This window comes from Ranitomeya variabilis, chromosome 1, assembly GCF_051348905.1.
Source record: "Ranitomeya variabilis isolate aRanVar5 chromosome 1, aRanVar5.hap1, whole genome shotgun sequence".
In the NCBI taxonomy this organism is placed as follows: Eukaryota; Metazoa; Chordata; class Amphibia; order Anura; family Dendrobatidae; genus Ranitomeya; species Ranitomeya variabilis.
The window spans coordinates 1,028,850,589-1,028,866,346 of NC_135232.1; the positions used below are offsets into that span (position 1 = coordinate 1,028,850,589).

A 15,758-nucleotide genomic window follows, 5' to 3' on the forward strand; every position below is an offset into this window, starting at 1 on the left:
CTATAGGTCCTGGCAAAAGTCCCAATGAGTTGTTTCAACATTCCGTTAAAGCGTTCACACAACCCATTGGTTTGTGGGTGGTATGGAGCACTCCTAATGAACTTTATGCCGCACAGCTTCCACAGTTGGTTGGTCACTTCTGCTGTAAACTGGGTACCCTGATCCGAGATAATCTCCCGGGGAAATCCAACCCGTGAGAAAACCGGGAGCAGGGCAGCCGCCACCGTCTCTGCCAATATGTTAGGTAACGCAAACGCCTCTGGATACCATGTGGCATAATCTACCACTGTCAATATATACCTTTTCCCTGACGGACTGGGTTTGGCTAACGGCTCTATCAGATCGACCGCTACTCAGCTAAATGGTTCCCCCACAATGGGGAGGGGGTGTAATTTGGCGTTGCATCGATCTCACCTCTTGCCAATGCGCTGGCAACTGTCACAGGTCTGGCAGTACTGACAAACATCATAGGTTACCCCCGGCCAAAAGAAGTTTTGTGTCAGACGATGCCTGGTGCGACTGACGCCGAAGTGCCTGGCCAAGGGTATGTCATGAGAGATTCGCAGTAACTCCTGCCTGTACTTCTTGGGAACTACCAGCTGTCGTTTTATAGTGGGGCTCGTCCCTGTGTGGTGCTGCTCGGTAACCCGGTAGAGGAGTCCCTGCTGCCATACAAACTGCTCCCCTTCCAGTACTCCTCTCGCCTCCTGTGCCTTCCCACAATATCCCTCTAATGAAGGATCCTCAAGTAACTCCTTAAATTCAGCTGGGGTGGCCCAAGAAATGTGTCTGGCTATGGGAATACGTGTAGGGCTGGGGTGTCTTACCTGGGCCTCCTCTGAGTGTGATTCTGCCTCCGCAGCTCGAGCTTGACTCCGGGTGGTCACAGGATATGTCTCAGCCAGAGGGCCGACCGAGAAGGCAGACAACATAGGCCTCAAGTCATTTCCCAGCAAGATGTCTGCAGGCAATTCCTCCATCAAGCCAACCTCAACCAGGCCATCCCCGACTCCCCAGTTCAGGTGAATCCTGGCAGTGGGCAGTCGATGTATGGCTCCCCCTGCTACACAGACATCCACTGTCCGGTCCATCTTCTCTTGGTCCCGGACGAGATGAGACTTCACAAGGTCAAAGTTGCTCTGGAATCTCTTAGTCCCTGCATACGTTTCCCATTAACCCACATGACCTGTCGATGCTGTTGTCGATTATCTGCCCGGGCCGCCTGCACGGGGTCTACTTCATGCAGCACTTCCTCAATCTCTTCCATCCCCTGGTTAGTCATAGCCCCCAATGCTGGATCACCTTCACCTTGGTAGCAGTGTACAGCGGCCCGGCTGAAGGTAGCTGTTCCCGCCTTTGGCCACTGGGTATGCTGAGACCAGTTAAGACATTGTCTTTGCAGGTGGCCCAGCTGATGGCAGGTGTGGCATCGCGCCCCAGGGGGACTGTGGTAGGTCGGGTTTTGAGCTGGTCCCCCAACAATCTTCTGTGGTTTGGGGGCTTCCAGACCCATGGTAGGACCCCTAGTGACCATCTTTGATCCGGCCGACTGAGACCTCATGGCATCATGGTGTTCGTCGGCCAGACGAGCGGCCTCCTCATGAGTCGTTGGTCATCTGTCCTGAATCCATTCCTGTGTCTTGGGGGTTAGTCCATTAAAGAATCGCTCTAACAAGAAGAGCTGGAGGACGTCCTCCTTAGTGGTTGTATGGCTCCCTTGTACCCACTGTAGCAGTGACCGCCGTAATTTACAGGCCCATTCAACGTGGGTATTGGTTACCCGTTTTATAAGTCCGTGGAACTTTTGGCGGTATGCCTATGGTGTTAGCGCATACCGGGCCAAGATCACTTCTCTGATCTGCTCATAGTCCATACAGTCCTCATCAGGTACCGTGTGATAGGCGTCCGCTGCCCGGCCTCTCAGCTTGCTGGCCAGAATCTGAACCCGTTCCTCTGGCTTCACTTGATGAAGGGCACACTGCCGCTCAAAGTCCTGCAGAAAGCCATCAATGTCTTCCCCTGCCTCCCCCAACTGTCGGAAGGCATTATACTGGATCTATTTGTGGCTTACTGTTGATGTTACCTGGGTGGGGGCCAGAGCTCCTCCTGCTTGCTGACTCTCCTCTCTCCGCTCTGCTATCTCCATCTTGGCCAGCTTCACTTTGGTCCGCTCTGCCATCTCCATCTTGGCTAGCTCTATCCTGGTCCGCTCGGCCATCTTTTCCTTCAGATCAGTACGCACATCAGCCATCACCTCTCGTATGATCTCTACTGCAGGGTTTGGGCCATTGTTATGACCCCAATGGCAGAGGGTCTCAGAAATATTTACTAAGTCTGCAAACACAAAAACCAGCTCATAGGGCAGTGGTAACTGGGCTGACCATATATCTAATCCTAGCACCACAAATAACAGCAGCCGGGGAACGTGCCTACGTTGATTCTAGACGTCTCGCGCCAGCCGGAGAACTAACTAACCCTAGAAAGGAAAAGAAAGACCTTTCTTGCCTCCAGAGAAAAGACCCCAAAAGTTGGATACAAGCCCCCAACAAATAATAACGGTGAGGTAAGAGGAAAAGACAAACGTAAGAATGAGCTAGGTATTTAGCAAAGAGAGGCCCACTAGCTAATAGCAGAATATAGTAAGATAACTTATATGGTCAGCAAAAACCCTATCAAAAATATCCACGCTGGAAATTCAAGAACCCCCGAACCGTCTAACGGCCCAGGGGGAGAACACCAGCCCCATAGAGCTTCCAGCAAGGTCAGGAATCACATTTAGTACAAGCTGGACAAAAATGAGAGCAAGCAAATAACCCAAAAAATAAAGAAGCAGGACTTAGCTTAATTTAGCACGAACCGGGACCAGCAGATAGGAGCAAACAGAAAGGATCTGATTACAACGATGCCAGGCACTGGACTAAGGATCCAGGAAGTTTATATAGCAACACCCCTGGACTAACGGCCCAGGTGGGTGCAAACTGAGGGAAGAAACTCCCAGAGTAATATCACTAGTAACCACAAGAGGGAGCCAAAAAGTCTAATTCACAACAGTACCCCCCCCCTTAAGGAGGGGTCACCGAACCCTCACCAAGACCACCAGGGCGATCAGGATGAGCAGCGTGAAAGGCACGAACTAAATCGGCCGCATGCACGTCAGAGGCAACCACCCAGGAATTATCCTCCTGACCATAGCCCTTCCACTTGACCAGATACTGAAGTCTCCGTCTGGAGAGACGAGAATCCAAGATCTTCTCCACCACGTACTCCAACTCGCCCTCAACCAACACCGGAGCAGGAGGCTCAGCAGAAGGAACCACAGGCACAACGTAGCGTCGCAACAAGGACCTATGGAACACGTTGTGAATGGCAAACGACACCGGAAGATCCAAGCGAAAGGACACTGGATTAAGGATTTCCAATATCTTGTAAGGACCGATGAAGCGAGGCTTAAATTTAGGAGAGGAGACCTTCATATGAACAAATCGAGAAGACAGCCACACCAAATCCCCAACACAAAGTCGGGGACCCACACCGCGGCGGCGGTTGGCAAAACGCTGAGCCTTCTCCTGTGACGATTTTAAGTTGTCCACCACATGATTCCAGATCTGCTGCAACCTATCCACCACAAAATCTACCCCAGGACAGTCAGAAGGCTCCACATGTCCCGAGGAAAAACGAGGATGGAAACCAGAGTTGCAGAAAAATGGCGAAACCAAAGTAGCGGAACTAGCCCGATTATTAAGGGCAAACTCAGCCAATGGCAAGAAGGTCACCCAATCATTCTGATCTGCCAAAACAAAACACCTCAAATAAGCCTCCAGAGTCTGATTAGTTCGCTCCGTTTGTCCATTAGTCTGAGGATGAAAGGCAGACGAGAACGACAAATCAATGCCCATCCTAGCACAAAAGGATCGCCAGAACCTGGAAACAAACTGGGATCCTCTGTCAGACACAATATTCTCAGGAATGCCGTGTAAGCGAACCACATTCTGAAAGAACACAGGAACCAGATCGGAAGAGGAAGGCAGCTTAGGCAAAGGCACCAAATGGACCATTTTCGAAAAGCGATCACATACCACCCAGATGACAGACATACCCTGAGACATCGGGAGATCAGAAATGAAATCCATGGAAATGTGTGTCCAAGGCCTCTTCGGGACAGGCAAGGGCAAGAGCAACCCGCTGGCACGAGAACAGCAAGGCTTAGCTCGAGCACAAGTCCCACAGGACTGCACAAATGACCGCACATCCCGTGACAAGGAAGGCCACCAAAAGGACCTAGCCACCAGATCTCTGGTGCCAAAAATTCCCGGATGACCTGCCAACACCGAGGAATGAACCTCGGAAATGACTCTGCTGGTCCACTTATCAGGAACAAACAGTCTGTCAGGTGGACAAGAGTCAGGTCTACCAGCCTGAAATCTCTGCAACACGCGTCGCAAATCAGGAGAAATGGCTGACAAAATAACTCCCTCTTTAAGAATACCAACTGGTTCTGCGACTCCAGGAGAGTCAGGCACAAAGCTCCTTGAAAGAGCATCAGCCTTCACATTCTTTGAACCTGGTAAATACGAGACCACAAAGTCAAAACGGGAGAAAAACAATGACCAGCGGGCCTGTCTAGGATTCAGGCGTTTAGCAGACTCGAGATACATCAAATTTTTGTGATCAGTCAAGACCACCACACGATGCTTAGCACCCTCGAGCCAATGACGCCACTCCTCAAATGCCCACTTCATTGCCAGCAACTCCCGATTGCCAACATCATAATTCCGCTCAGCAGGCGAAAACTTCCTAGAGAAGAAAGCCCATGGTCTCATTACCGAGCAACCAGGGCCTCTCTGTGACAAAACGGCCCCTGCCCCAATCTCAGAAGCATCCACTTCGACCTGAAAGGGAAGTGAGACATCAGGCTGGCACAAAACAGGCGCCGAAGTAAACCGGCGTTTCAACTCCTGGAGCGCCTCCACGGCTGCAGGAGCCGAGTTAGCAACATCAGAACCTTTCTTGGTCATAATCGTCAAATTTTAACAACGCTAGAAAAATTAGCGATAAAACGACGGTAGAAGTTAGCAAAACCCAAGAACTTCTGAAGACTCTTAACTGACGTGGGTTGAGTCCACTCATGAATAGCTCGGACCTTGACTGGGTCCATCTCCACAGCAGAAGGGGAAAAAATAAACCCCAAAAGGGAACCTTCTGTACTCCAAAGAGACACTTTGAGCCCTTAACAAACAAAGCATTCTCACGCAAAACCTGAAACACCATCCTGACCTGCTCCACATGTGAGTCCCAATCTTCAGAGAAAACCAGAATATCATCCAGATAAACAATCATAAATTTATCCAGATACTTCCGGAAAATATCATGCATAAAGGACTGAAACACTGAGGGAGCATTAGAGAGCCCAAAAGGCATCACCAAGTACTCAAAATGACCTTCGGGCGTATTAAATGCAGTCTTCCATTCATCTCCTTGCTTAATGCGCACAAGGTTGTACGCACCACGAAGATCTATCTTGGTGAACCACTTGGCACCTTTAATCCGGGCAAACAAGTCCGACAACAGAGGCAAAGGATACTGAAATTTAACAGTGATTTTATTCAGAAGCCGATAGTCAATACAAGGTCTCAAAGATCCATCCTTCTTGGCCACAAAAAAGAATCCCGCACCAAGAGGGGAAGAGGATGGACGGATATGCCCCTTCTCCAGAGACTTCTTGATATACGAACGCATTGCGGCATGCTCAGGTACAGACAGATTAAATAATCTTCCCTTAGGAAATTTACTACCTGGAATCAAATCTATGGCGCAGTCACAGTCCCTATGAGGAGGCAGAGCACCGGATCTGGACTCGCTGAACACATCCTGATAATCAGACAAATACTCAGGAACTTCCGAAGGAGTAGAGGAAGCAATAGACACCGGCGGGGAATCAGCATGAATTCCCTGACAGCCCCAACTTGACACAGACATTGCCTTCCAATCCAAGACTGGATTGTGGGTCTGTAACCATGGCAGCCCCAAAACGACCAAATCATGCATTTTATGCAGAACAAGAAAACGAATCACCTCCCGATGTTCAGGAGTCATGCACATGGTTACCTGCGTCCAAAACTGCGGTTTATTTTCCGCCAATGGTGTAGCATCAATACCTCTAAGAGGAATAGGATTTACCAACGGTTCAAGAACAAAACCACAGCGCTTGGCAAATGACAGATCCATAAGACTCAGGGCAGCACCTGAATCCACAAACGCCATAACAGGGTAAGAAGACAATGAGCAAATTAAAGTCACAGACAAAATAAATTTAGGTTGCAAATTACCAATGGCGACAGGACTAACAACCCTTGTTAGGCGTTTAGAGCATGCTGATATAACATGTGTAGAATCACCACAATAAAAACACAACCCATTCTGACGTCTATGATTTTTCCGCTCATTTCTAGTCTGAATTCTATCACATTGCATTAAATCAGATGTTTGTTCAGACAACACCACCAGAGGATTAGCGGTTTTGCGCTCCCGCAAACGCCGGTCAATTTGAATAGCCAGCGCCATGGAATCATTCAGACTTGTAGGAATGGGGAAAACCCACCATCACATTCTTAATGGCTTCAGAAAGGCCATTTCTGAAATTTGCGGCCAGAGCACACTCATTCCACTGAGTAAGCACGGACCATTTCCGAAATTTTTGGCAATACACTTCAGCTTCATCCTGGCCCTGAGAAATAGCCAGCAAGGCTTTTTCTGCCTGAACTTCAAGATTGGGTTCCTCGTAAAGCAATCCGAGCGCCAGAAAAAACGCATCAATATTTGCCAATGCCGGATCTCCTGGCGCTAGCGAGAAAGCCCAATCCTGAGGGTCGCCCCGTAAAAAAGAAATAACAATTTAACTTGCTGAGCTGAATCTCCAGATGAACGGGGTCTCAGAGAAAGAAACAATTTACAATTATTCTTGAAATTCCTAAACCTAAATCGGTCTCCAGAAAACAGTTCAGGAATAGGTATTTTAGGTTCAGACATAGGACTACTGGTAACAAAATCTTGTATGCCCTGCACACGAGCAGCAAGCTGGTCTACACTTGTAATCAAGGTCTGGACATTCATGTCTGCAGCAAGCACAAGCCACTCAAAGGTAAAGGGGAGAAAGAGAGGAAAAAAAAAAACAACTCAGAATTTCCTTTCTTATTATCCCACTTCTGCAATGCATAAACATTCAATGTTGGCCTGGCATACTGTTATGACCCCAATGGCAGAGGGTCTCAGAAATATTTACTAAGTCTGCAAACACAAAAACCAGCTCATAGGGCAGTGGTAACTGGGCTGACCATATATCTAATCCTAGCACCACAAAATAACAGCAGCCGGGGAACGTGCCTACGTTGATTCTAGACGTCTCGCGCCAGCCGGAGAACTAACTAACCCTAGAAGGGAAAAGAAAGACCTTTCTTGCCTCCAGAGAAAAGACCCCAAAAGTTGGATACAAGCCCCCAACAAATAATAACGGTGAGGTAAGAGGAAAAGACAGACGTAAGAATGAGCTAGGTATTTAACAAAGAGAGGCCCACTAGCTAATAGCAGAATATAGTAAGATAACTTATATGGTCAGCAAAAACCCTATCAAAAATATCCACGCTGGAAATTCAAGAACCCCCGAACCGTATAACGGCCCGGGGGGAGAACACCAGCCCCCTAGAGCTTCCAGCAAGGTCAGGAATCACATTTAGTACAAGTTGGACAAAAATGAGAGCAAGCAAATAACCCAAAAAACAAAGAAGCAGGACTTAGCTTAATTTAGCACGAACCGGGACCAGCAGATAGGAGCAAACAGAAAGGATCTGATTACAACGATGCCAGGCACTGGACTAAGGATCCAGGAAGTTTATATAGCAACACCCCTGGACTAACGGCCCAGGTGGGTGCAAACTAAGGGAAGAAACTCCCAGAGTAATATCACTAGTAACCACAAGAGGGAGCCAAAAAGTCTAATTCACAACAGCCATAGAACGCCAGTCTGTTCTTTACCTCCCTCTGGAATTCAGTCTCCTCCACGTTCACATTGGGGGGTGCTGCACTGTCGTGTTCCATGATGTCTGCTATCAAATCTGCTTTTGTTTTGTTGCTGTCGATTAACCCTTGAGCTTCCACCAGGTCTTTTAATGTAGTTCTCTTTAACTTCTGTGTTATGGTTCTCAATGGCAAGAGAACGTAGCCCAGCATACATAGGAACTAGCTCTTGGAAGGATGGAAACTTAAACTGACCATGAACTAAACCTGCCGCACAACTAACAGTAGCCGGGTAGCGTAGCCTGCGTTTTATCCCTAGACGCCCAGCGCCGGCCGGAGGACTAACTAATCCTGGCAGAGGAAAATATAGTCCTGGCTCACCTCTAGAGAAATTTCCCCGAAAGGCAGACAGAGGCCCCCACATATATTGGCGGTGATTTAAGATGAAAATGACAAACGTAGTATGAAAATAGGTTTAGCAAAATCGAGGTCCGCTTACTAGATAGCCGGAAGACAGAAAGGGTACTTTCATGGTCAGCTGAAAACCCTATCAATACACCATCCTGAAATTACTTTAAGACTCTAGTATTAACTCATAACATCAGAGTGGCAATTTCAGATCACAAGAGCTTTCCAGACACAGAAACGAAACTGCAGCTGTGAACTGGAACAAAATGCAAAAAACAAACAAGGACAAAAGTCCGACTTAGCTGGAAGTTGTCTGGTAGCAGGAACAAGCACAGAAAGGCTTCTGATTACAATGTTGACCGGCATGGAAGTGACAGAGGAGCAAGGTTAAATAGCGACTCCCACATCCTGATGGGAACAGGTGAACAGAGGGGATGATGCACACAAGTTCAATTCCACCAGTGGCCACCGGGGGAGCCCAAAATCCAATTTCACAACAGTACCCCCCCCTCAAGGAGGGGGCACCGAACCCTCACCAGAACCACCAGGGCGATCAGGATGAGCCCTATGAAAGGCACGGACCAGATCGGAGGCATGAACATCAGAGGCAGTCACCCAAGAATTATCCTCCTGACCGTATCCCTTCCATTTGACCAGATACTGGAGTTTCCGTCTGGAAACACGGGAGTCCAAGATTTTTTCCACAACGTACTCCAACTCGCCCTCAACCAACACCGGAGCAGGAGGCTCAACGGAAGGCACAACCGGTACCTCATACCTGCGCAACAATGACCGATGAAAAACATTATGAATAGAAAAAGATGCAGGGATGTCCAAACGGAAGGACACAGGGTTAAGAATCTCCAATATCTTGTACGGGCCGATGAACCGAGGCTTAAACTTAGGAGAAGAAACCCTCATAGGGACAAAACGAGAAGACAACCACACCAAGTCCCCGACACAAAGCCGAGGACCAACCCGACGCCGGCGGTTGGCAAAAAGCTGAGTCTTCTCCTGGGACAACTTCAAATTGTCCACCACCTGCCCCCAAATCTGATGCAACCTCTCCACCACAGCATCCACTCCAGGACAATCCGAAGATTCCACCTGACCGGAGGAAAATCGAGGATGAAACCCCGAATTACAGAAAAAAGGAGACACCAAGGTGGCAGAGCTGGCCCGATTATTGAGGGCAAACTCCGCTAAAGGCAAAAAAGCAACCCAATCATCCTGATCTGCAGACACAAAACACCTCAAATATGTCTCCAAAGTCTGATTCGTCCGCTCGGTCTGGCCATTAGTCTGAGGATGGAAAGCAGACGAGAAAGACAAATCTATGCCCATCCTAGCACAGAATGCCCGCCAAAATCTAGACACGAATTGGGTTCCTCTGTCAGAAACGATATTCTCCGGAATACCATGCAAACGAACCACATTTTGAAAAAACAGAGGAACCAACTCGGAAGAAGAAGGCAACTTAGGCAGGGGAACCAAATGGACCATCTTAGAGAAACGGTCACACACCACCCAGATGACAGACATCTTCTGAGAAACAGGAAGATCCGAAATAAAATCCATCGAGATGTGCGTCCAAGGCCTCTTCGGGATAGGCAAGGGCAACAACAATCCACTAGCCCGAGAACAACAAGGCTTGGCCCGAGCACAAACGTCACAAGACTGCACAAAGCCTCGTACATCTCGTGACAGGGAAGGCCACCAGAAGGACCTTGCCACCAAATCCCTGGTACCAAAGATTCCAGGATGACCTGCCAACGCAGAAGAATGAACCTCAGAAATGACTTTACTGGTCCAATCATCAGGAACAAACAGTCTACCAGGTGGGCAACGATCAGGTCTATCCGCCTGAAAATCCTGCAAGGCCCGCCGCAGGTCTGGAGAAACGGCAGACAATATCACTCCATCCTTAAGGATACCTGTAGGTTCAGAATTACCAGGGGAGTCAGGCTCAAAACTCCTAGAAAGGGCATCCGCCTTAACATTCTTAGAACCCGGTAGGTATGACACCACAAAATTAAACCGAGAGAAAAACAACGACCAGCGCGCCTGTCTAGGATTCAGGCGTCTGGCGGACTCAAGATAAATTAAATTTTTGTGGTCGGTCAATACCACCACCTGATGTCTAGCCCCCTCAAGCCAATGACGCCACTCCTCAAAAGCCCACTTCATGGCCAAAAGCTCCCGATTCCCAATATCATAATTCCGCTCGGCGGGCGAAAATTTACGAGAAAAAAAAGCACAAGGTTTCATCACGGAGCAGTCGGAACTTCTTTGCGACAAAACCGCCCCAGCTCCGATTTCAGAAGCGTCGACCTCAACCTGAAAAGGAAGAGCAACATCAGGCTGACGCAACACAGGGGCGGAAGAAAAGCAGCGCTTAAGCTCCCGAAAGGCCTCCACAGCAGCAGGGGACCAATCAGCAACATCAGCACCCTTCTTAGTCAAATCAGTCAATGGTTTAACAACATCAGAAAAACCAGCAATAAATCGACGATAAAAGTTAGCAAAGCCCAAAAATTTCTGAAGACTCTTAAGAGAAGAGGGTTGCGTCCAATCACAAATAGCCCGAACCTTGACAGGATCCATCTCGATGGAAGAGGGGGAAAAAATGTATCCCAAGAAGGAAATCTTTTGAACCCCAAAAACGCACTTAGAACCCTTCACACACAAGGAATTAGACCGCAAAACCTGAAAAACCCTCCTGACCTGCTGGACATGAGAGTCCCAGTCATCCGAAACAATCAGAATATCATCCAGATACACGATCATAAATTTATCCAAATAATCACGGAAAATGTCATGCATAAAGGACTGAAAGACTGAAGGGGCATTTGAAAGGCCAAAAGGCATCACCAAATACTCAAAGTGGCCCTCGGGCGTATTAAATGCGGTTTTCCACTCATCCCCCTGCTTAATTCGCACCAAATTATACGCCCCACGGAGATCTATCTTAGAGAACCACTTGGCCCCCTTTATGCGAGCAAACAAATCAGTCAGCAGTGGCAACGGATATTGATATTTAACCGTGATTTTATTCAAAAGCCGATAATCAATACACGGCCTCAAAGAGCCATCTTTCTTAGACACAAAGAAAAAACCGGCTCCTAAGGGAGATGACGAAGGACGAATATGTCCCTTTTCCAAGGACACCTTTATATATTCTCGCATAGCAGCATGTTCAGGCACAGACAGATTAAATAAACGACCCTTAGGGTATTTACTACCCGGAATCAAATCTATGGCACAATCGCACTCCCGGTGCGGAGGTAATGAACCAAGCTTAGGTTCTTCAAAAACGTCACGATAGTCAGACAAGAATTCAGGAATCTCAGAGGGAATAGATGACGAAATGGAAACCAAAGGTACGTCCCCATGCATCCCCTTACATCCCCAGCTTAACACAGACATAGCGTTCCAGTCGAGGACTGGGTTATGAGATTGCAGCCATGGCAATCCAAGCACCAACACATCATGTAGATTATACAGCACAAGAAAGCGAATAATCTCCTGATGATCCGGATTAATTCGCATAGTTACTTGTGTCCAGTATTGTGGTTTATTACTAGCCAATGGGGTGGAGTCAATCCCCTTCAGAGGTATAGGAGTTTCAAGAGGCTCTAAATCATACCCACAGCGTTTGGCAAAGGACCAATCCATAAGACTCAAAGCGGCGCCAGAGTCGACATAGGCATCCGCGGTAATAGATGATAAAGAACAAATCAGGGTCACAGATAGAATAAACTTAGACTGAAAAGTGCCAATTGAAACTGACTTATCAAGCTTCTTAGTACGCTTAGAGCATGCTGATATAACATGAGTTGAATCACCACAATAAAAGCACAACCCATTTTTTCGTCTAAAATTCTGCCGTTCGCTTCTGGACAGAATTCTATCACATTGCATATTCTCTGGCGTCTTCTCAGTAGACACCGCCAAATGGTGCACAGGTTTGCGCTCCCGCAGACGTCTATCGATCTGGATAGCCATTGTCATGGACTCATTCAGACCCGCAGGCACAGGGAACCCCACCATAACATCCTTAACGGCATCAGAGAGACCCTCTCTGAAATTCGCCGCCAGGGCGCACTCATTCCACTGAGTAAGCACAGACCATTTACGGAATTTTTGGCAGTATATTTCAACTTCATCTTGCCCCTGAGATAGGGACATCAAGGCTTTTTCCGCCTGAAGCTCTAAATGAGGTTCCTCATAAAGCAACCCCAAGGCCAGAAAAAACGCATCCACATTGAGCAACGCAGGATCCCCTGGAGCCAATGCAAAAGCCCAATCTTGAGGGTCGCCCCGGAGCAAGGAAATCACAATCCTGACCTGCTGAGCAGGATCTCCAGCAGAGCGAGATTTCAGGGACAAAAACAACTTGCAATTATTTTTGAAATTTTGAAAGCAAGATCTATTCCCCGAGAAAAATTCAGGCAAAGGAATTCTAGGTTCAGATATAGGAACATGAACAACAAAATCTTGTAAATTTTGAACTTTCGTGGTGAGATTATTCAAACCTGCAGCTAAACTCTGAATATCCATTTTAAACAGGTGAACACAGAGCCATTCCAGGATTAGAAGGAGAGAGAGAGAGGAAGGCTGCAATATAGGCAGACTTGCAAGTGATTCAATTGAAAGCACACTCAGAACTGAAGGAAAAAAAAAAAAAAAAAAATTTTCAGCAGACTTCTTTTTTCTCTCCTTTCTCTGCCAATTAATTTAACCCTTTGTGGCCGGTCAAACTGTTATGGTTCTCAATGGCAAGAGAACATAGCCCAGCATACATAGGAACTAGCTCTTGGAAGGATGGAAACTTAAACTGACCATGAACTAAACCTGCCGCACAACTAACAGTAGCCGGGTAGCGTAGCCTGCGTTTTATCCCTAGACGCCCAGCGCCGGCCGGAGGACTAACTAATCCTGGCAGAGGAAAATATAGTCCTGGCTCACCTCTAGAGAAATTTCCCCGAAAGGCAGACAGAGGCCCCCACATATATTGGCGGTGATTTAAGATGAAAATGACAAACGTAGTATGAAAATAGGTTTAGCAAAATCGAGGTCCGCTTACTAGATAGCCGGAAGACAGAAAGGGTACTTTCATGGTCAGCTGAAAACCCTATCAATACACCATCCTGAAATTACTTTAAGACTCTAGTATTAACTCATAACATCAGAGTGGCAATTTCAGATCACAAGAGCTTTCCAGACACAGAAACGAAACTGCAGCTGTGAACTGGAACAAAATGCAAAAAACAAACAAGGACAAAAGTCCGACTTAGCTGGAAGTTGTCTGGTAGCAGGAACAAGCACAGAAAGGCTTCTGATTACAATGTTGACCGGCATGGAAGTGACAGAGGAGCAAGGTTAAATAGCGACTCCCACATCCTGATGGGAACAGGTGAACAGAGGGGATGATGCACACAAGTTCAATTCCACCAGTGGCCACCGGGGGAGCCCAAAATCCAATTTCACAACACTTCTGGTAGTTGTTTTCCATTCATTCCTTTCCTCCTGTAGATGGGGTATCACATCCTGCTGTCTGCCACCAGTGTAACGGGGTCTGCTGTGCTGGAGTACCTCTTTCAGTACCACCCCGTGGTTCAGGAGGTCCACTCTGCTTTGACTGGATTCTGAATGAAGGACGCTGACTGGAATTCCTTGATTACATGGGCGCATATAAAATATCACTGCTTCTCCACGTATTTCCAGTGTGACAACTCTTTACTCACAGAACACAGAATATATATCACAACACATACAGAGGGCAGGCCCATTCAAAAGCGGCAGGCCAGACATACATTACAATAGCCGCAGGTGGCCGGAGCCTGCTGATATTTACTGTGGGAATTACAAAGGTGGGGGAGGTCAGAAGGGGGATATCTTGTCTCCTCTGCCCAGGGGCGCAGCCTGTGGGCTGATGCATTAGGGATATATATCTCACATGGAACCTATTATATATACAAATAACTGCATAACATATTCTGGGTGCTGGGGGGTTCTGTAACACCATGCTATAGCACTACAGAGTGCAACTTTATTTGATAGTTACGCATAGAGATGGAAACTCTTAATATGCACCTGTGCACACCAATTTTCTGTTTGGGAGTGACGGTCAGTCTTTTTTAATTTATTTTTGTTGACTGTCCTTTAATTTCTGAGCGGTTTGGCAACACTGACTCAAGTACATTTCTGTATCAATTTAAGCTAATTTTATGTCATAAATTAAAATGCATTTGTCAGGCATGGTTGAGCACACCAACTTCCATCTCAGCTCCACCCGTGTTTCAAAAAGTGGGCAGAGCTAGCAGGGGCTCAAGTTAAAGTCGAAATATTTATAAGCCATTTTTGCCAAGATTTAGCCAGATTTAAAGTACCGTAGTTTTACATTAAAAAGTAGCAGAAAATTGCTTGATGAATTGGGGCCATTGTCCTTTTTTTGCTTGTAAAACAGTTATACGCTTCTCTTATTTACCCTAGCCTGCCGTGATAAGGTTTTTTCTGGACTTGACATGATTGGGACAAGTTATAACATTTCTAAAGTAACCAGTGTGGAGGAATGTAGAGAACGCTGCACCAATAATGAACATTGCCAGTTCTTTACTTATGTTACAGAGAAATTCCACAGCATTCAACTACGGTGAGTGACGTGACTGAAGCTACAAGTATTTCATGTCACAGTAATATCTTTATCAAAAATAATCACCTAAAGGTTCACAAATATTGTCCTAGCCCAGAAAACTTTCTCTTTCTATGGTTGCTGAGTTTTATTTGAAATGTTTATTATTTTTTCTTTATATTGATACATTGGCAAGTATAAATGTTTGATCAAAGTCCCTGATTCATTATTTCTACAGGAACATGTGTTACTTCAAATATTCTGGTAAAGGAATGCCGACAAGAATAAGACAACTTCCCAATGTTATGTGCGGATTCTCATTAAAGGCTTGTGGAATGTCTTCACTGGGTAAATATTTTTATTTTCACATATAAGGTGTGTAGTATTTAGAGGTGTTTAGAGTTGATGAGCAATGCATTTTACTTATTAGTAAAAAGAAAGCCTACTGTATAGTTAATTGCTGTTGTCAAGAAAATATGAAGTAGTAGGTAGTATACTGACTGCAAGCAAAATATAATTTTTAAATCTTCATTTCCTTGGTTTCCTATGGACTCCCCAATGCAAAAACGAAGATGCATCGTATAGACAGCAAATTTTCATTATGGATTGGAAAACAAGGAATGGAATTTTGAGTCAAACTACCCAATTATTTGGTGTTTTACTAACAAATGATTCTATGAATGATGATCATGGAAAAAGCATGGAC

General features: G+C 46.5%; 1 protein-coding gene across 1 annotated transcript in view; it reads left to right on the top strand.

The window, feature by feature from the left end:
* Positions 1 to 15,758, top strand: part of LOC143793051 (plasma kallikrein-like) — a 185,791-nt gene that overhangs the window by 50,119 nt on the left and 119,914 nt on the right. Inside the window, exons 5-6 of the mRNA XM_077279639.1 lie at positions 14,914 to 15,073; positions 15,291 to 15,400. Coding sequence (XP_077135754.1) covers positions 14,914 to 15,073; positions 15,291 to 15,400 — 270 coding nt within the window. The remainder of the gene's footprint in view (positions 1 to 14,913; positions 15,074 to 15,290; positions 15,401 to 15,758) is intronic.